The sequence below is a fragment of the Drosophila eugracilis genome, unplaced genomic scaffold (genome assembly GCF_018153835.1).
Source record: "Drosophila eugracilis isolate 14026-0451.02 unplaced genomic scaffold, ASM1815383v1 contig_124, whole genome shotgun sequence".
In the NCBI taxonomy this organism is placed as follows: Eukaryota; Metazoa; Arthropoda; class Insecta; order Diptera; family Drosophilidae; genus Drosophila; species Drosophila eugracilis.
The window spans coordinates 503,155-523,548 of record NW_024572029.1 but is presented as its reverse complement, the minus strand read 5'-3'; the positions used below and the strand labels follow the sequence as shown (position 1 = coordinate 523,548).

General features: G+C 36.3%; 2 protein-coding genes and 1 long non-coding RNA gene across 11 annotated transcripts in view; 2 read left to right on the top strand and 1 right to left on the bottom strand.

Annotated features, from left to right (window-relative positions):
• The window catches only part of LOC108102898 (diacylglycerol lipase-alpha), a 28,504-nt gene that overhangs the window by 7,491 nt on the left and 619 nt on the right, over positions 1-20,394 (bottom strand). For 8 of the 9 annotated variants that reach the window (XM_017208103.2, XM_017208105.2, XM_017208110.2 and 5 more), the window contains exons 2-10: positions 18,540-18,785; positions 2,658-2,752; positions 2,491-2,597; positions 2,325-2,429; positions 2,157-2,258; positions 1,788-1,965; positions 1,265-1,684; positions 243-767; positions 40-181 (exon numbers count right to left, since the gene is read on the bottom strand). In XM_017208103.2, the coding sequence (XP_017063592.1) occupies positions 40-181; positions 243-767; positions 1,265-1,684; positions 1,788-1,965; positions 2,157-2,258; positions 2,325-2,429; positions 2,491-2,597; positions 2,658-2,752 (1,674 nt within the window). In that variant the 5' untranslated portion in view covers positions 18,540-18,785. Of the gene's footprint in view, positions 1-39; positions 182-242; positions 768-1,264; positions 1,685-1,787; positions 1,966-2,156; positions 2,259-2,324; positions 2,430-2,490; positions 2,598-2,657; positions 2,753-18,539; positions 20,382-20,394 lie in introns of those variants that run through there. The other variant, XM_017208104.2, reaches the window with a different exon arrangement.
• Positions 1,893-9,769, top strand: LOC108102903 (galactose mutarotase). Its single transcript, XM_017208125.2, has 2 exons — positions 1,893-2,004; positions 5,767-9,769. Exon 2 carries the CDS (start codon positions 7,691-7,693, stop codon positions 8,852-8,854), a length of 1,164 nt encoding a protein of 387 aa, XP_017063614.1. The 5' UTR covers positions 1,893-2,004; positions 5,767-7,690; the 3' UTR covers positions 8,855-9,769.
• LOC108102909 lies at positions 11,188-14,565 on the top strand. Its single transcript, XR_001772195.2, has 2 exons — positions 11,188-11,229; positions 13,345-14,565. It is a non-coding gene; the product is annotated as an uncharacterized LOC108102909 (long non-coding RNA).

The following is a 20,394-nucleotide window of genomic DNA, read 5'->3' as shown; positions in this document are numbered from 1 at the left end:
TCCATATCATGGATTAGTTTTTCTTCATTTAAACACTACCTTGGGATCCACGCTGCGCTGAATGGCATTGATAAGGTCCGCTCGCAGGGCTTCCATCTGATTGAGACCAATGCGTGGCACCACATCCTTGCCCAATACCACCGACGTGATAAACGACTTCGAGTACTCCACGGCGGGCATACTAAAAAAGCCAAAAACCAAATGAATATTAAAGATTGGAGTATCTATAGAGGAAAACCCACCTGAGCAGACCTCCAGGCGGGGAGTAGCTGAAGCACTGAAGCGTCGGATGCTCGGGCTTCAGTAGAATAGCAAGAATGGCCGCTGTTCCGGCTCCCAGGGAATGACCCACTAGAACCAGGTCAAAGGTGTGCGTCTGGCGATCGGGATTCCGCTGCAATGCCCTCTCAATGAGATTCTCCTCTTGCAGCTTGTTGCGTATATAAATCGCTGCCTGCACCATTCCCTTGTGGCCCAACCAATCGTCACGCGGTGGCTGCAGCGGCAAGACTTCACCCTCAGCATTCAGATCCGTGAGGATGTCCTTCATGCTAAGGGTACCACGTATACTGATCACCACTGCACGATGCGTGTAATCAATGGCCACGAAGAAGGGCGTCTCGCCCACATCCACATGATAGGTGGCATAAACGATGTCGATGTCACCCAGCTGGAGTGTCTTCTTCAGTGCCGCATAGTTGCAAAGGCAGCAATTGTCCTGGATGACCTCCGTGTCATCGTTACTTCCGCAACAACAACCAAAGCATCTAAAGATTATAATAAAGTGAGTTTAATTTTAAATATCTGCAAATTGGAAGGTCTTAAATTGATTTATAAATCAAAAAATCCCCATTATTTACCTTGGCAAGCCAAAATGTTTTAAAATTTCCTTAAAAAATATAAATAAAACAGCATAATGCATCTACATTTATAGTATTTAAAGTTCTTAGCAAAAGAACATAATAAATAAAGGGATTTTTCCATTAAAACTTTTTGTTGAGGTGACAAAAAAAATAGCGAAAAATACAGCGCTATGCAAATTTCACATAAAAATGCTGCGATGTGAAAAAGTTTCACTCTTCGCAGGTTTTTTCGTTTATAAATATTTCGTGTATAGGAATATTAAGGGGTTTATTTATATATATAACATGACGTTGCATAATGGAAACCAATTTTCCCATATATATTGAAAATATTTTCCATATATAACCCTTAACTAATCGAAAACATTTTATTCTTCTTTTCTTTACAGATTTTTACTCACTTCAGTTCCGGCACCAGGTGCCACATCTTGCTCCGATTGATGATAACGTACATGGGCCAGCCGTAGGCGCCCTGGGCAAAGTACATATAGTGTATGACCGTCTGAAAGAAATCATAGTTTTTGGCATCGTTGAGTGCTAGGAACTGGGTTCGCTCCGTGATCGGTACGCCGCTGAGGAACTCGTAGGTGCCATTTTTACGCTGTCGCACAATGGCTTCACGTTCAAGACGCTGGAACTTTCGGAGCAAGACAAGTCCAGCCACCACATCCGATGGTACTACGTCCAATTCCCGAAAGAAGTCGCTCAGCAGGCGGGCAATGTCCGTAAAGGAGTTTCGATTCCGCTCCGAGGAGCCCATACAACAAAACAACAGCCGGCAGCGATGGTCCCAACTGTCCTGGTAAGCTCGCATCACTTTCCTAAGAATATTTTTATAGGGATTACTTATTATTCTAGTACTAAGATAGGGGTCTATCAAATGGGTTTTATAATCTGTATAAATCTTATTATAATTCGACTTACCTCTGCCGCCAATTGCGATTCATGCTGTTGCTTCTCTTGTAGTTTAAACGAGACTCCGTTTCCCGCATTGATCGCTGGTACTTCTTCATCTTTACCCAGGATCTTCCAGCAGCATCAAATGTGCACCATATCGTGATAAGAGTGATCACCACTAAAGCCCAATTGCAGATGATAATGGCTAGGGGAAGAAAATGGAAAATAACCAAAAAAAAAAAGAGTAAGTTAAATAATCTAGAGAGCCCAATAGTTAAATGCATAAATAATCAATAAGCTGATATACCAGTTATTTAAATAGTAAACCATTACTTCATATAATCAAACTAGTTAAAAAGTAAGCTTGTACTAAGATAGGCCAGCTATAAACCTTACCTATGTAGACCTTTTTGGGATCATCGATTGGTGCCGTGGTGTAGTAATGCCCCAGCCAAACGGAGCCCACACCCAGCCAGGCAATATCGAACAGTATTACCACTAAAAAGATGATAACAAAAATATTTTTATATATTAAAAACATATCTATATAGAGATATAACTTACAGCTCTTGAGATAGATCCAGATGTTGATCGAGGTGCGCGCCTCGGCATCTAGAATACTGCCACGCATCGAGATCACACATATACCTATTTCTACACATATTGAAACTGCAAATGGATTTATTAATTTGAGATTTGAAATTGAATTTCAATATCAATTTGTACTTACAAAATAGTATCAACAAGTAGCCTATTAGATGATAGAACAATAATTTTATGCTTAAAATTCGTGTATTATACTCAAAGATAACCAACGAGACGCTAACAATCACAAAACTATTATGGAAAGAGAAAGAAGGAAGTTATAAGGAAAATTCTTGGGTTAGTTATATCTACCATATAAAATGAATCGTCAGGAGAAATGCGCCAGGCACTACGAGATCATCAGAGCCCACAGACCAGCGACGTCTGAAGACCACAAGTCCAGGCATCTGAAAGGGAGCAGCAGAGTAGAGGATTAGTCTGGAGTTAGGTATTTGGGTTATTTAATTTAAATAATAAGTTATAGATAGTTTTTGAAGATTAGAATGTTCCCTAAAAACTGCAACACTGCGTATGAGTGATATTTCAAAGGGTTTAATATTATCTAAGCATCTCATCATAGGCATTTGTTTTGAGTTAGTTACTTGGGTTTTTGATTATAAATAATCAGTAATAGATTTTTTTCTCAGATTCAACAGCTCAAAACCTGCAACACTGCGTATGAGCAATATGAAAATGGCTATAATATTATCTCAGTATCTCATCATAGGATTTGCCTTAAGTTAGTTACTTGGGTTTTTGATTATAAGCAATCAGTAATAAATAGTTTTAAAATATTATTATGTTCTTAAATTCAACGGTTCTTAAACTGCAACACTGCGTATGAGTGATATAGCAAAGGGTATAATATTATCTCAGTATCCTATAATAGGATTTGCCTGGAATTAGTTAATCGAGTTATTAATAATAATTTAAATAATAAGTAATATATAGTTTTTAAAGATTAAAAATCTACGTATGAGCGTTTTTGATTAATATCACTCATACGACATGTCTTACAAAAGGATCTACATTTTAAGAAGTTACCTGGGAGTATATAATTCTTCCTTAAAAATATATACACTAATATTTATCTAAGCAGTAACTAATTAACTAAGTAAACCAATTTAAAGGCAGCTGTTCAAGAAATTTCGCGATTTAAGCCACCCAAACTCAAAGGCCACAAGCTTTTCCCTTTGCTGCTGCATTGCTGCTGTTTCGAAAAAATATAATCCCAGTTGGAAAATCAGATGCAACCCTGGCAAATGCTTACTTGTAGTACAGTCATGACTGCATGCAAATATGCAAAACGAACGACTTTAGACAGCTTAAGGTTCCCTCGCCCTTTGCCCATTTGCAGCGCCTTGTGTCCTCCCTCCCCTTTTCTAATTTCAAGCAGCAGTGCAATGTAAAGCAAAGCATAATCAGCGCTAGACATGGGCAGGGCGTGCTTAAAAGGGGCGGTCAAATCAAACTGCACAGAAAGAAAGAACTAAAGATTAAAATTATAACTATGAAATGAAATATTTCATTATTTAAAAGAAGATTTCTTGTACTTAAAAATAACTTAAATACAAAGTATTCATTTTCAAAGTTTACGACTCTTTGCTCACTTGGCAATTATGCAACATTGTGATGCTTTTTATAGACCAAAGATATTTGGGGCATTACAGCAACTAGCACTTATGTGCCTACTCAAAAATATTTCATTTTAATTTCAAAAATGAATTTGTTGTTCAGATTTGTATTATATACCTTAAAAATTTCCTCCTCTGCTGCTGTCTGAGTAACCTTTTCTCTGCGTGTAACAACTTGTTGGTCGGTGTGGGCTATCATGTTTGGGCTACCTCTACCTCCACCATAATCACTGGCTTGACATTGCATATCGGTGGTCCGATAAGGCGGGCCCAACACGGGAATGCATACTGTGCATTTGCATATCCGGTCTGGGATTAACTAGACTTGCTAATGAAGCCAAGACATGAACAGCTAGCCAAGCTAGCTGACTTATCAGTCATTCGACCATGATTCATGGGCATTATCGTTGTCCGTAATCAATACATTAAATCAATTTGCGATTGCAAAGTTCACTTGTGCCCAATCACCATTAGATATTACATTTCAAATTATCTAACAACTAATGCCTTATTTATAGACTTTCTGAAGGCTCCAAGACAGCCAAATTGGTTTACGAGCTCAGTCAATATAAACATAAACAAGTGAATAATAAAACTTGTTGAGTGCCTCAGCTAGAACTGATCTATAAATCTATATACTAATTACCTTGAAAATGGGAATTTTTTTTTTTTTTTTTTTAATTTTATATTAAATAGTGGTAGTATCTATATGATGATTATGTTGATTATTATTAAGTAATTATCATAACTTTTTGTTTATTTAAAACAAAATTAAATCGAAAAGCAGGCTGTGATTATTTTTCCGAAAGCAATTTTAGTTTTTCTTTTTTTTTATATAACAAAAGTGATCAAGTAATCATTAAATAATCATCATATAGCAATTTAAATTAGCTTTTAAATTACCATATAATTTTCCTATATTGATTACCAATCACTAAGACAACGTGCTGTAAGACGTTTTAGTTTATTTACCTAGCCAAGTCAAAAGATATTGGCGGTGTGTGAAGGAAAATCAAAATATGTATAAACAAGCTATAAAATCGACATGGAAAATTTGGAAAGCGGTTTGAAAATGTCTTACATTCTTAGCTCATGATGTATGAATAGGTTTTCTTGGTGTTCATAGGGTAATCTTTGTTAAGGAACGTCAAAACTAGCGAAAGTTTTAGATTGTTTTTTTTTTCGTTTACCAGATTTGAAACATTTAGGAAGAAGTAGTTTGATTTTTGGTTGTTTTGCAAAGCTTTTAATTGTATAAAGTGGAGTGCAGTAGGCACTAACAATCTATAAAAACTAAATACTAATGTTTTGTCCATAAATTTTGACAAATTTGGAAAAGAAGACTCGACGAATAATCGTTGGAACTCATTTTAAAATCTTATAAAAAAACTTTAGTCTATATAAAGCAACTAATAATGCTCCTAACTCTTAGTTTTAACTAATTGTTAGCCTTAGATAAACTAATAAATAAATAAAGCAACTAAAAATTACTTTGCTGCCATGGTAAGGTAGATTGTTTAAAGCTTCTTATGTTACCAAACTTTGCTCTTGATCCTGTATCTTGCTATTTTTAAAATCAAAGTTCATATATAAACAAAATAACTTATTTTATTTACAAATCTTATTACTTTCTGCATTGTTTCATTAAATAAGCCACGTCCTAACTGCAGTACCCTTTAAACTTTCTTTCCAAGAGGCATGTACCCTTCGATCTTAATTATAACTATTTCCTTCTTCAATTAAAAACTTGATTTAAAATGCTGACCTTTTCCTTTTGTTATTTGCAGGAGGAGGAGGACTACCGGAGAGAGTGAAAGTGAGATTTCCATTCGTGCAACATTTATCATCTTTCCTAAAAGCTTAAAGTTCGACGATGGTAGAATCAAGGTTCCAAGGCTATAGATTCAACTGACAGAGTTCTTATCGGCAAACATTTACCTTTCGAAGAGAGAGAAAGGGGTTGGAGAAATGGGGGTCAACTGGGTGAAATAGCAAAGGTGAAGCGAATAAAGCGACTAAAGCAACCAAAGCCCCCAAAAGGCCCAAACGACATTGGCATTGGCCTCGCTGAACTTTAACCAAACACAATGGGTTGGTAGACCAGAGAGCCATTACCATTGTGACGGTGTCGATGTGGATGACGAGCGATGATTTTGCATTTATTTGCACACCAACCAACCACCCACCCACCGAACCATTCTGCAATTTTCCGTATTTTCTCCTGCATTTTCCGTATGGCCAATGAGCCATGGATGGAATGGAATCGTTGCCACAGGACTATATGAAAGAACAATGGTTCGCTGGAAACTCGAAAACCCATTAGACCAACTGCAGGTATGTATGGTCATTATACCCCTATTCATTTTCTCTCTTTTTTATTTTCTGCACTTTAAGAAAATCTATTAATAAGTAAGATATGGGTTTAAGAAGGTTTTTTTTAAGGTTAAAGCTGGGATGTTTTTGATATTAGTTGTCTTGCTGTTCCACAAACCTAACTAAATCTCTTTTAACTACTTCTTAAATAACTTCTAAGATTCATTTTTTGGCATAATTTATTCAAGTGTAGTGTGAAAAACCATGCAGCTGTCGAAGAAGCCGTAATGGGGCGCAAGGGCAGAGTAATTGATGGCAATTACTCTTTTGTTCTGTCTCCGTCATATATATAACTATATATACAGATATATCTATATCGCAACGTATTCAATTATTCAGTTATTGCCATTATAAATGATGATAATTCCTGTCACGGTTATTGGCTGAATAATGATCCCTGGGCCCAGCTTATTTCGCACCAATTTTTGATTAGGTTTCTGGTCCCTTATAAATCACATAGCTGGGTGAAACAGGCAGTCACTGTACGATAAGATAGTCTTTCCCGATGCAAGCGAACTGAACTTTATCTACTATATCTTTGGGGGGCGATGTACGGCGAACAGGTGACAGACATGCACTCAAACTGCCGGCACTCGAAACAAACAAATTGTTGCGATATCGCCATTAAATATAGAGATTTAGGAGTGAGGTGAATCCGTGGTTAAACAGCCTTGATGGGTGCAATTAACAACTGGATTTACGATAAGCCATTAAAACAATTTACTAAAAGTACCATATGTGTTTCGCGTTCAACTTCAAGTTGGCAGCAAATTGATTATAACCACATTAACCATTCAATGGACATGCCATTGCTCATCGATTTTTATTTACCTTTTTGGTTTCTCTTTTTCTGTAACCGCAGTTTGGGGGGGTCAAAAAGACATAATCAACAAAGTTTTGCATTAGGGTTTCCAGGTTAATAATCAAAAAATCGAATGGTTACCCTTAAGTAAGAAATGCAATCAAGTTCATATCAAAAATCTTCAAAAATGCCCTTATTAATTATCTCGCTACACTTTGGCCTTTTGAAATGTCAGAAAATGTTTGCAACTTTTATGACAGCTTAATTGCAATTAATTTCAAGTTGAAAACTACAGTGTCAGCGTTGGTAAGCCAATAATCGAATGAGACTTGGACTGAGTTTCTTTTCATTTCATACGTAACTTATTTTTAATTAAATATCAATCGAAATGGCATTTAATAAGTGGCTATAATCGAAGTTCTCTTTGAAAGTTAAAATGAAAGAAAAGACTACTAACTTTGACATTACATTCAGATAGTTGATAAGGAAAAATTCCAAAAAAAAAAACAAATTCAAAATTAAAAACCCCCAAAATTATGGTCAAGGTTATAGAGGATATTTTCGGGATTGCCACCAATCCGTTTACCAATCAAGCTCAGGTTATACGTCGCTATACCATCACTAATACCAATCGTCTTTCCGTGTCCATCATCCAACTGGGAGCTACTATCCAGAGCATCCAAGTACCAGATGCCTATAATCAGCTGTCCGATGTGGTCCTCGGATTCGATGATATAGCTGGTTATATGAAGTACAGGAATTATAAATTTGGATGCACTCTAGGACGAGTCACGGATATTGTGAGCAATGGAGAGTTTATCATGGATGAAAGACGTGTGATTGTGTCAAGGAATCTCAACCAGAAACATCACAGCAATGGTGGCTTTGTGGGTTTCGATCAGATCATTTGGGATCTCTATATGAAGCGACCGGATGGTATTACCCTACGTCATGTCTCCCAGGATGGACACGAGGGTTTTCCTGGGAACTTGAATGTTCTACTCCATTTCACCGTCGACGATGATAATCGTTTCTTTATACGCATCGAAGCCACCACTAACCAAACAACGCCAGTGAATATATCCAATCATATATACTTCAATCTAGCTGGTCAAAGTACAGGGGTCAAGGGTATGTTCGATCATCAAATCAATATTGAATCAAAGGAGACATTGGAGATAGCTGGTGGTGAAGGAGGAATACCAACGGGTCGGTTTAAGAGTGTCAATGATTCGGTATACGATATAAGATTACCAGTATTCATGGGCGATCGAGTGCGTCAGTTTGAGGAAAAACCAACCAAAGGCTATGATATTTGCTATTCTCTTGATAGGGAATTCGATTCGAATATAACCCGTTATGTGGGCACTTTTCTACATGCCGAAACGGGGCGGTATATGGAGATCTATAGCAATCAACCGGGTGTTAAACTCACTACCGCCAACAATTTTCCCCAAGAACCCCTAGGCGAAGAACCGATTTTGGGTAAAAATTGCACCCGGTATTGGCAGCATTGTGGTTTTAGTTTGCAACTATTTAACTATCCGGATGCTGTCAATCAACCGGAATTTCCACGCATCTTTATCAATCCGGGAGAACATTATTTCCATGAGACTATCTATCATTTTGGTGTTCAGGAATCATGGAAATGTTGTGCCAATCCTGAGGAACTAGAGGCTTTGGGAGAAACCCACATATAAAATTCGACGGCCATTGCTTAGGTAACTGATAGAAGAAGATACCTTCTAAGGATATATCCATAACAGATGTAATCCTTGTCATTATCATTCGCTTGAGATTGATCTGGTAGGGGAATTTTCATTTCAGTTTTTGTTTTTCATTAATAAATTAAGGCAAGGAAAACACAATTAAGAGCTTAAGAGAAAACGTACTTGGGAAATGGCCAGGAACTGGCGCTCTTGTGGCTAATTGAACTGTGTATATATATACGGGGTATATATGCCAATAAATGCTTCACATTTCCTGGGAAATTCGTGGCGTAACAAGTGCTTATGAAGGCTAAATGAAACTCGCCCTCGACCACCATTCACCACATTATCAATTTGTCTGCGCTGGGCTGTGGCTGTTGCGTCGAGGAAATGGCCAATCGAAAAATGTTTCCACGAAATGTGCATAAAACAATCAAAGGCATTTGGGTGGGATGTGGAAAAACTGTATCTGTGTGTCTTTAGAGGAAGCTGAAAGATTTGCAGAAAATGCGAACATCAAAAAAACAGAAAAAAAAAAATCCGAGTTTATAAAGCTCATGGAGCGACCCTCGAACATGAATATGCGGCTAATGGGGCATCTGGCACGTTTTTGGATCGATTGGAAATGTAACCTGATGTTTTGTGTACCCCTAGATTGTTGACTGTTTGCTTTTCGGTAATATACTAAATTTAGCAAACGGCTGCCTCTGCGAATCCATTTTACTTAAAGTCTATAAAAAGGCGAACACCACCAACGGCGTAGATGGGGGAATATCGATCTAAAATTAGATTTCGATGGACCGCTGCTAACCTCCGCCGTTTTGGCATTGATGTTGGTGTTTAGTGGCGTTATGGGACCATTTCTCCCCCTTACCCCTCATCAACCCCTTTCAGTTTTTTCCGCATATTTCGCAATTTGCAATTGAATTTTCATCTCTCATTCTCTCTCCATTGGCTTATGTCGCCCTGCAATTTGGAATAAATTATTCGTATTTTTTGGGGCCAAAACACAAAGGTAAATGCCAGCACACACACTAACTCAGTCAGTCACTCACTCACCCATGGAAACTGCATTTTGGCCCAGCGAAAGGGTTAATTGCACTGCCCCCCAACTTCCGACCATTTTACTTTTTCACTTTTCCACCTTTTCCCTTGTGTCCAAAAACGTTTGTGAATAACTTTATAAACCCAGGCCGCCGCACTCTCTGATTGCGGTTTCCACTTCCTTTTTTTGGCCATATTATATAGTTTCAGCATTTGCGTGACGTGCTCCCTCTTCCAAGCAATTAAAAAAAAAAAAAGGGAGAAAGGAAAACCAGGCCCCAAAAACGGGAAAAAAGTATGCAAAGGGATGTGCACTTCCAGAAAAATCAGTTTATACTAGGAAATATGTGTTAGATAAATAATTTATAGAAGAAAGTTCGATTAAACTCTTTGGAAGTTAAAGTATAAATAAGTTACAAGTTAACTTTCCACATTTCCTTCTATAAATCAAAGAAAATCTTTAAAAATTTTCATAGAATTATTTCTCTGAATGCTTGTCAAGGGTGTCGACCAGGTCGACCGGATGGAAAGGGTGGGTCCGGGTCGTGTTGGGTGGCATGGAAAACAGCGAGCCTGCGCTTTGGGAAAGGTAAACACACATATAGGAACCCCGGCAGGTCAGGTCCGGGGTTCTAATGAGGAGGTTTGCCAGCATTTTCGCCAACGAGCCGCTAATGTTACGCCCAGCCCACCGAAATGAGTATTTTTCTTCTGTTTTTTTTTTCCTCTCCTCCCTTTTTTGGGTTGGTATTACATGACACACTCACTCAGCCGACAGTTTAGTGGGCCAAAAAAGAGAAGGAATTGAACTCTGTTAGACTTTAATTTTCATCTTTTTTTTTAATGGTAATTGTTATGTGTATTAAGCTGCTTGTTTTGTTTTCATAATAAGCTAAAGATCTTTAGGAATTGGAATATTGTGATGCTGAGTGTGTCTGTTTAGGAATTTTAATATATCTTTTTATATTTAAGCTATTATTTAAGACTTTTCTATGAACTTGCTTTCATGACAATAGTTAAATTAATAAATATTATAGGAGAGCTAAACGTTTCACATACATTAAGTCATATTTTAATCTTTAAACTAACTCTAAGCTAACTAATGACTCATCACTAAAACAGTTCTATTTATGACTCGCATTCGTAATCTCTCCTAAAAACTAAGCGTTTGAGATGCTTTCAGTTGACTAATCTTTGCTTTACTAAAACTAACACATCATTTAATATAGATTTTTATAAATCAATGCAATAAAAAACCTGATTAATTCCTATTATTTTTTAGCTAAAAACCTATAATCTCTACCACAAAATTAACACCAAAGGTAGGTTATAAATTTGATGTGACCTAAATTCTAGACATGTGTGTAACGGCAATCACGACGTAGATCTATGACACCGATGTCTCTGTCAATATAGCACATCGGTGGCTGATTGACAGGCCCATCACTAGCACCATTATCCATCACTCCATGGCGGCAAAGGCTTTGTGTTTTTGTTATTTGTTGCAATAGGATCAGAATCGCACAAAAGCCCAACCCCACCGCAACAAAGTTATGCACGATATACACACATCTACCATATATTTATAAGATGTATATTTATATATATATGTTATATATCTGGTAGATGGAGGGGCATATCCTTTGTCTGTAGGTAAAATGCGTTGGCGGTTGTTGGGGAAAACTAGGGGGTCGCGTCATAAAAACAATGTCATCACAAGGCAGCGTGTCGGACGGAAATCAACTAAAAGGCCAATGCCAGCAGGAAAAGGACGGAAAATAAGCGCTAGACAAAGATGGCAAAAAAGAATGAAAGAATAAGATGGAGATAGGGCAAAAGTTGCGGCAGGAACTAAAAGAAACAAAAACAAGAAACTTTTATGGTAATAATGACGAGCCCCGTTTAATGACGATAAAGATAAAGGTGATGATTATGTGGATGTGGATATGGCTGGTACTATACCGAATATATATCAAGAATATAAAATTAAATAAAGTGTTGCATACGTCAAGGGTGCACTAAAAGGAGTTTAGTTTTTGGATCAATATTCATGGTGCTATTACTCACATAATTTTTACATTTCTTGTGATTAGAAACTATTAAAGTTCATATCATACCATGACTAACTTATTTTTAGTCTTAGTAAGTTATTTTTATGCAAAGATTTTGTTTTTAAGTGAGAAAATGGTTTAACATTTTATGATCTTCAATATAGAGCCTTTTTTTAGCCACTTTTAAGACAAGTTTTAATCAAACTAATAAACACTAAATAAGAAGAATAAGAAGATACATTAGAAAGTCAAAGTCTAAAGCTAATTCTGAGAAGGTTTCTAGTGTTATTTGTTAAGTTCTGTGACTATAAACAAGGAAAGGAATAGCTATCCTTTGCCTTGCAGCTTTTCAGTTCGTTTAGTTTGGGTTGGTTTTTTGATGACAGAACACAAAAAAGCAAGAAAAGTTAAAAAAAAAAAACGAAGAACGGGAAGGGAATGCTGTTCATTTGACATTTTTAACCAATTTCCAGTGTGAGTGGTTTTTCTTCCATTTTCCCCTCCCCTCATATATACTAGATTCAAGTCACAACAAACAAGGATAATTTCGCCTCTTCTCGTTTTTATTTCCCCATTTTTTGAGAGCTTTTCATTGCTTTGCATCTTTAATTTCTTTTGCCCGCCTTTCTTTTTTTTTTATCGTATTTTGGTATTTATTATATCTAATGGAATGTGGGGTAAAGCATGGACAGAAAAGTCGGAAAAGGAAAATGTTAACGGGGACAAAGATAAAGGGCAAGCAGGAAACATGCAAGGAATGCTGCTGCCAGCTTTGGATTTTTGTAACCCCCCCAAAAAGGACAAAGAACAAGTTACATACATACTCGTACATAAATTAAAACAATGTCTGGCCCTTGAGTTTCAAATTTAATTAGGGTTTTCTACTATTTATTTATTGTACCAGTTACAAAGGCAAATTTCAAATGCCACTGACAGCAAACACAAGAGCTAATTATTTTCAGCATTTTCACACAAAATAAATAATATACGAGGGCGAGGCGGGGCGGTGCATGGTTAATCAATAAATAACAGCCATTATGAAAATACATTTTTAATTAGCTTTTAGTTTTCTGATTATGATTTACAAACTGTGATTTGCAAGCTAAAAACTTGTATATAAAATATATTTAGCTTTATCAACGAGTATGGAATTGCTAGTTTTATCGTTAGAGGATGAATCATTTTTTAACTGGAACTCAGTCATAGGTTTCTGTTTCGTGTTTTTAAGATTAAAAGGCGAATTTTATATATCATCTCAAGTTGGAATTTCAAGTAAAAATATAACCAGATAGCAGTCAGCTTCTCTTATCGAAAACTTACTTGAAATCCAACATAAAAATACAAAATCTCTATTAAATTTTCATTAATGTTTTCTCTAAATTCCAGGAACTCAATGTTTGCTGATAACCAAAGTTGGAACACCCCACCACCACTCTGCGATAATTATAAAATGTAATTTAAAAAAAAAAATGTAAAAAAAAAAACACACCACATCAATGTGTTTCTGGCCCCAAAGTGTTACTCTCCTCCGTTTCCATTTGGTAGCAAACAACAAAAGGGAGTGAAAAACATAGTGCGAATTGCATGCGTGATGCACATAAACAATAACAAAAAGTAGTAAAGGGAAAGGGAAGGGGAAGCACCACCACTCACACAGCCACAAACAAAAACACTGAAAGAAAACAAAAGGCCATATAGCGATAGCAAAAGCTTCTTAAAACGTTAAGAAAAGCCTTTTCGCTCGCTTTGTTTTCCGGGCTGCATTGTTATTGTAATTGTTGTTGCAGGCGAACGAAGTTGAGAAAATGTGTAGGAAAATCCACACGGAAAAATATTGTGTGCAAAGGTTTTAAATTTACAAAAAAGAAATGCAGAAAGAAAAAATTGAATTTAAAAAGAATACTAAAGGAAGTAGAAAAGCTAAAAATTGATAAACCGTTTCGGGAATAACCCAAAAACGTAAAAATAATATAAAGACTTCCTATACACTTTGATATAAACAGAATAATATCATATTTTTCCTGTGAAATTCTTGAATTAAAACAAGGGGAAGTGGAAAAACCCGACGTGTTGAGTGCCACAATTTTCATCTTTCACCGCAGGCTGTTTAAAAAAAAAACACAACAAAATGGATTTTCCTTACTTCTACACGAAAGACTTCCCTATTCCTGTTACCTACACTTGCACCTGCACAATATACCCACTGAAACTCTCAAATTAACAGGTAGTAAAATATCAAGATGAAGGCTTCAAAAGCTCAAGAAAGCCGGAACGCTCCAGAATGGTCTAGAGCCTGCACAAATATGCAATTGTTTGTGCCAAACAATTTGCCAAACAGAACAAATCCGACAGCAAACATGAAACGCACAAATAAGTGGGGCACTTGGAAAAAATTACTTAATTTTTAACATTCAAAAAAAGTTACTTTTTAGGGTAAGAATTAACTAAAATGTAAACTAAATCACAAGGAAATTTTCTTTTATAATTTGTTTTTAAAAATTCCTCAAACTTTATGTAAATGTTGGTAGGTAATAAAGCTTTTTGGCTATCTAAAGCCTTGAACATTCAAAAACTTAAGAATAAAGAATTTAAAAAAGTGAAAAGTAATATTTTTTTTAGTTTTTTTAAAGTGTCTAAGATAGTTAAGAAATAAGGAGAGGAAGAGGCCGACTGGGACCGGTTTCGCAAAAGACGGTGGTGAGTTTTTCAAAGTTCACACACCGTGCACACACGCACACACACACACCTAGCTATTCTACCCACCCATTTCTGACTTTTCTTTCAACAACCCTCCTTAAATTTTACTGGAGCATGAAGAAAACGCGTAGATGACAATACCAACAACAACAGCAAAAAAACAATACAGTCTACACTCAGTAAAATCATTAAAAACTTAAAAATTTTATGAATTTCTTAAATATTTTTAGTTTACTGTAATGATTGCAGTTAAAATTTAGAAAGTGTTGCCTGCATTTAGGCGGAGTACTAATATTACCTAATATACTACTTTTTCACTAACAAATACAACTTTCTACCTTATTTTAAAGAATAAATTCCATAAGAATGCATATCTTATTCTTTTGAATAACTTTTGATAACCTGTTGCAAGGCAAGCATCTGTAATCATAGAAATAACTCCTCTTACTCATTACAAACGAAGAAAATTCATATGGGAGATGGGGAGGATGTACTGTAATAACAGCGACGACAGCAAAGACGACGATTTCCATTCCGGCACAAACAAAATCCGCTAAAACTCGCCGATGGCCGCCGTCGTGGTGGATGTTGGACTTTGGTGGCAAGGTGGAGTGGTGGCATTGCTAGAAGAAGAAGTGCCAAAGTGGGTGGATGGTTGGGTGGTTGGATGGTTTTGGTGGTAAGGTGGCACAAGTGACGCTTTCGCTTATGGCGACAGCCTGGCAGCTTTGACATTTGCATGTGTATTATGCGTGGCCCCCTGGGCATGTGTTTGTATGGAGAGTTTTCGCCAATATACACACATTGATATATATATATATATATACATATATACGAATGCCAGCATCCTAGTAGATGGGAGGAAAATCCTTCAAAGTTCAGAAACAGAACACACAACACAGGCAACAAAATCATCGCCAAGTTTGTGCGTCTTTTTTGTTCACTTTGAGAGCGAGACATATGGACAGATGGTCAAATGGACCGAAGGACAGAAGGCCAGTACAGAATAGCACCCTTGACATTTTCCAATCAAGCTTTCGGGCGCCCAGATTTTATATTGAGTTGGCCCCATCTGATCCACATTTCCAGATATTAGTGATCAATTACTCTTAGCCTTTCAGCTTGATAACATAATTGGCCTTCAAAAGTCAATAGTTTCAAGGGAAATTAGTTCAAGCTGTCGAAAGGAGAAAGTAAAATAATCAATTCAAACTTTGCATTTGAATAAATCATCAGGGAAATTCAGCTGCTTAGGCACTTGAGAGCTATCTCAAGAAAGTTAGCACAAAAGTTCATTCAAATTTCTCCTGATTTTCCACCTATAAACTACTTTTCCTATAAGCTTTTGCCATCTCCATCTAGACCTGCCTAAGCTTTAGCTTAAGTAAACTAAATTTATGAAAGATTGCCAGCAATTTTAAACATAAGACCATGAATTTGACTTGTAATATAAAATCTATTTGAAGTTATTTATTACAGGCCCAAGAACTCCGCTAAACAGGTCTTTGCGGTTCAGCTAAGATTTATCGGCTCATTCCCGTTCGCTTTCTGGTTGTCATCGCATCCGTGGGCCACATCTTCTATCCACTAACCTCCAGTTCAGCTAGGAAGAGGAGTACAGCCAACTCCAGGAGACAAGAGTGGCCCAGAAAAAAAAAAAAACAGAAAAGTGAAACAACACACGTTGCCAGCGCCACAGGCATCCTCATCCTGCTGCATCATACCACCACACCATTCCGTACCACCATATAATATCCCATCCGCAATCCTTCGTCGCGAATCCTCCTCCGCAGTTGGTGAGTTGAGAAGTTCAGAGGGCTGCTGCTCCTGCGGTTGTCGTCCCCAAAAATAACTAACCCCCAAAGTGCTTGGGCCACGCAAGTTTTATGGGGGAGGAGGACTTAGGAAATGGGAAAATGGAATGCTTGGACATGGACAGCAGACACAGACACACTCACACATAGAGCTTTACACCGGCGACGGAAAAATCAACGAATACTGCTGTCTGCCTCATAATCCCCCTTCCCCATACCGCCTTTATACTTTTCCATTTTCCCGCTGGCAGGCGCCAACCACCCCCGAAAATTGCCACCCACCTTGCATACACGATGGAAAATGATGAACCAATATTGCGACCCCATAGGCACGTATGTTTTATTCGCAAATTATCATTTTCGATAGAAGAACAAAATTAGTTTTTTTTTGTTTGCTAAATAAAACATTTATGAAGTTCTCCGAAGATCTAATAAATAATTTTAGATATTCGGTGAAAGTAAACGTTTACTCCATAAGAGAGTTTTCGTTTTCTATGATTTTGATTAAAATCAATTCTTAAACAGCTTTGGAATTTATATATTTTTAAGACTTTAAGAGAATCTTAAGTTTTAGTTTTCCTTTTCAGCTTGAAAAAGGTTAAAAGTATTTGCCTTTTATTCCAACTTTTCCTAAACTAAACTAAGATATCCCCTAAAAATATCTTAAACATATTAAAAATTAATAAAAATTCTAACATTTCCATTATTTTTATTTCTGTGTAATTTAAAGTCATTTCTAGGCGGCCGTCGAAAGCGGCATCAGCGAATTTTTTGTTTATTTTTAGCACTTTTTGTTGAAAATTGTTTTTCGTTTTCTTTTTTTTTTTAATTTACCCCTCATCTGTCTGTCTTTGCTATTTTGTCTGTTTTTTTCATTCTATATTTTTGCTTTCTCATTCTGTTAAACGTTAATTTCAATTTGAAAAATCATTCACACTTTGCAGTCTTTCGAAGCGTTTAAATTCAGCAAATGGGGATGACTTTTTATGGCCAGAAATCGTTATCATCGTTTAATGCTGGGGGTTGGTCGTACCTATAGAGGTTTTAAACTTTTCCAGACAACTCATGCTTCTAATTCGGGGATGACATTTAAGCATCATTTAAGCTGAGACTGGCAAATAAAAGTAAATCAAGACTAATTCTTAGTTCATTTAAGTGATAAAATAAAAGAACTTTGAAATAAACTCTTTTCTATACTTCGTTTTTTTAAAGGTAAGTTCAAGATTTTCATGTCCAAAAACAAGATTCATGAAATAATCAAAAAAAAGACATAAACACCTATCCACTTTAAACTTATATTAAGATTTACTCTATAATTTCTGATAAAAATATTAAAATTTTGTATTTTTTGTAAGTTTTTTACTTAAAGTTTTTGAAATAAACCACCACTGATTGAACTTTCACTAGCAACCGTAATTAATTAACCTAATCGACTGTTTTTGCCTGAGCCTTTTGCATTATGTAATAGATTTAAGTGAATTATTTTGTGGAAGGAGGAACGAGGTTTCGCCCCATTCCATTGACTGTCAAACTTTGAACTACATTTTCTAGTTTCGTTTCTTTTTGTGTGTTTATTATGCTGTGTCTACAATTTGGCAAAATTACAAACTAAACAGTAGAATCAGCAGAGTATGTGTGTGTTGGTGTGTGTTTGTGACAGAATGGAGCAGTAAGTATATATAGAAGAGTGTATCCAGATGGAATATGAGTATATATGTACATAGAGAAAAAGTGTTTAAAAGTATTATTCGAAAAATTTAATAGAGTTCCGAAATAAACATCTTGTTTATCTCATCTCATCATGTCTTTAAAGTATATATAAAATTATTCATAAAACTTCAAGATTTAGTATTTCAATATCCTTCTAGATTAACTTCAAGTATAGTAAAGATAGTTCGAAACTGTTTTTGAAACGACTAATTTTGCCTTTTCATAGTTGCAACTTTTTATATAATCAAAGAAGAGATTTTTTAAATACAAATTGTATATTTTTTTTTTAAATATTCCTTGTGTATGAACCAGAATTTTATAAGGTTTTTTTTTTGTTTTTAGAGTGCAAAAAATACTCACCGCAATTTGTTGTTGCCAGCGCGACGCTGGCTGCAGTCAGGCGTCGCTGCTGACGCCGCTGCTTCTTCGGCTGCTGCGGTCGCAAGGAAAAAAGTTGGCAACTTTTGATGTTGGTTGTTGGTTTTTTGGTTTTAACTTTAATTTTTTTTTTTTTTGGCTTCGGTTAACGCTTTTCACCGATTCCTCTTCTTCTTCTTGTTATATATTTTATGGTTTTTATTTTACGCTGCTTTTGCTTCGCTTGCACTTTTAAACAAAATTCCAAAACGTTAAAAAAAATTGAGAAAAAAAATATGTATAATCGTTTCACGGTTGGCTTCATTAGCATTATTGTTTGTTTGTTTGTTTATTTGTTGTTTTCTCTTAACACTTTCTCGCCCGCGAAAGTAAAATGAGATGGTGATAGATAGATAGATAGATAGATAGAAAGAAAGAAAGAGTGAGAACAAAGAGCCCCAAATATAGATAGTTTTCCTAGAATGTATACTATTTATAGGACTGGCGAAACCTTTAACATGACCTAAAGGCACTCAAGTTGATAAATTATGCGTTGGTTTTAACACAAAAAGTTTGTTTAACATTTTTTGGGTTACTAGACTTTAGAATCATTAAAATATTTTAGTTGGTTTCAACATTCTTCAAGGCGATTTTCCTATAATCAAGTAAATAACTTCAGTTTAACTACAAAATTTAACTAAATCCCATATAGGGTTAAGAGATTTGCAAAGCGAGAAAATTGTCTTTTTAGGCACTTAGAATTTAAGCACGTTAAGCACGTTTAAGCCAAATAAAGCACAACTGTCTTTCCAAATGGGCTTTCCCTCTAGCTTTGTTGTTTTAACTATAGTAAGTATAGTGAGTTTATGGCCCCATAAGAACATTTTTCATTCAACATTTAATGTCCCCATAAAAGTTCAGTTATCTAGAAATTTAAGCTGTATTAATTCAGTTCCTTAACCTCAGATGAAAAATTGCAATAGTTTGGCATTTATAAAAAATAAAGAACATTAAGATTAAATTTAAGGTTTTTAAGGAGTACAAAATCCTACTAAGATTGCTGTTTTTCTGATCTGTATCTGCCAGCCTTAAATTTTGGGGCACTTTTATTCAGGATGCTGCTAATTAGGAAGCTACTGGGTTTCGCTTAATCTCGTTTACATCATCGTCGGTAGCCGAGTACCGGGTATCGGGTATCGAGTACCGAGTACCAAAGAACCACCGTGCTGCAGAGCACGGTTAGGCGGCTGCACTTAATGAGCCTGAACTTTCACACCGCTGCAGCAAAACTGAAGCAATTATGTACACAGAAAAAAAAAAGGAGTTTGAAGTTTTATAAAAGAAGCAAATAAGTATACTGTTGATTTTGTACTATAAAACTGACTATATGAACAAAGTTTGACTATCTTATCTTGGCAAGGAAATGCCAATCTTTTGTGGCTACCAAAATAAGTTTGTATGATTTTAATCTACAAATCAATTTGATATTTTGGTAATTATTAAATGGAAATTCTAGGACTTTAAAGCCAAGGTTAAACTTAAAATCTTATTGATCATCTTAGGATAACTCTGGGTTTTCTTTCTGTGCAACGCCGACGGCCTTGGCGGCTAATTACCGGCGACCGGTAATGCGGTCGCTGCGCCGTCGACGCTGCGTGGGCGCCCGCAGTCGCTGTTGTGTGGCAGCAGCGCAGCCTTAATCCCGCTCGAACGGATTAAGTCGATGATGCTGGAATGGAATGGCTTCAGGTGTGCGAACGGGCGGATCGATAAATGGAAATCGCTACTGGCTTTCTCTCTCCCTCTATCTCTTTCACTCCTTCTTCCCTTCTTTCTTCGCCTTTTCTGTTTACACTTA

Bases quoted from the DNA above. Each gene is read 5' to 3' on its own strand.
- LOC108102903 (XM_017208125.2), top strand. From the start codon at position 7,691: ATGGTCAAGGTTATAGAGGATATTTTCGGGATTGCCACCAATCCGTTT.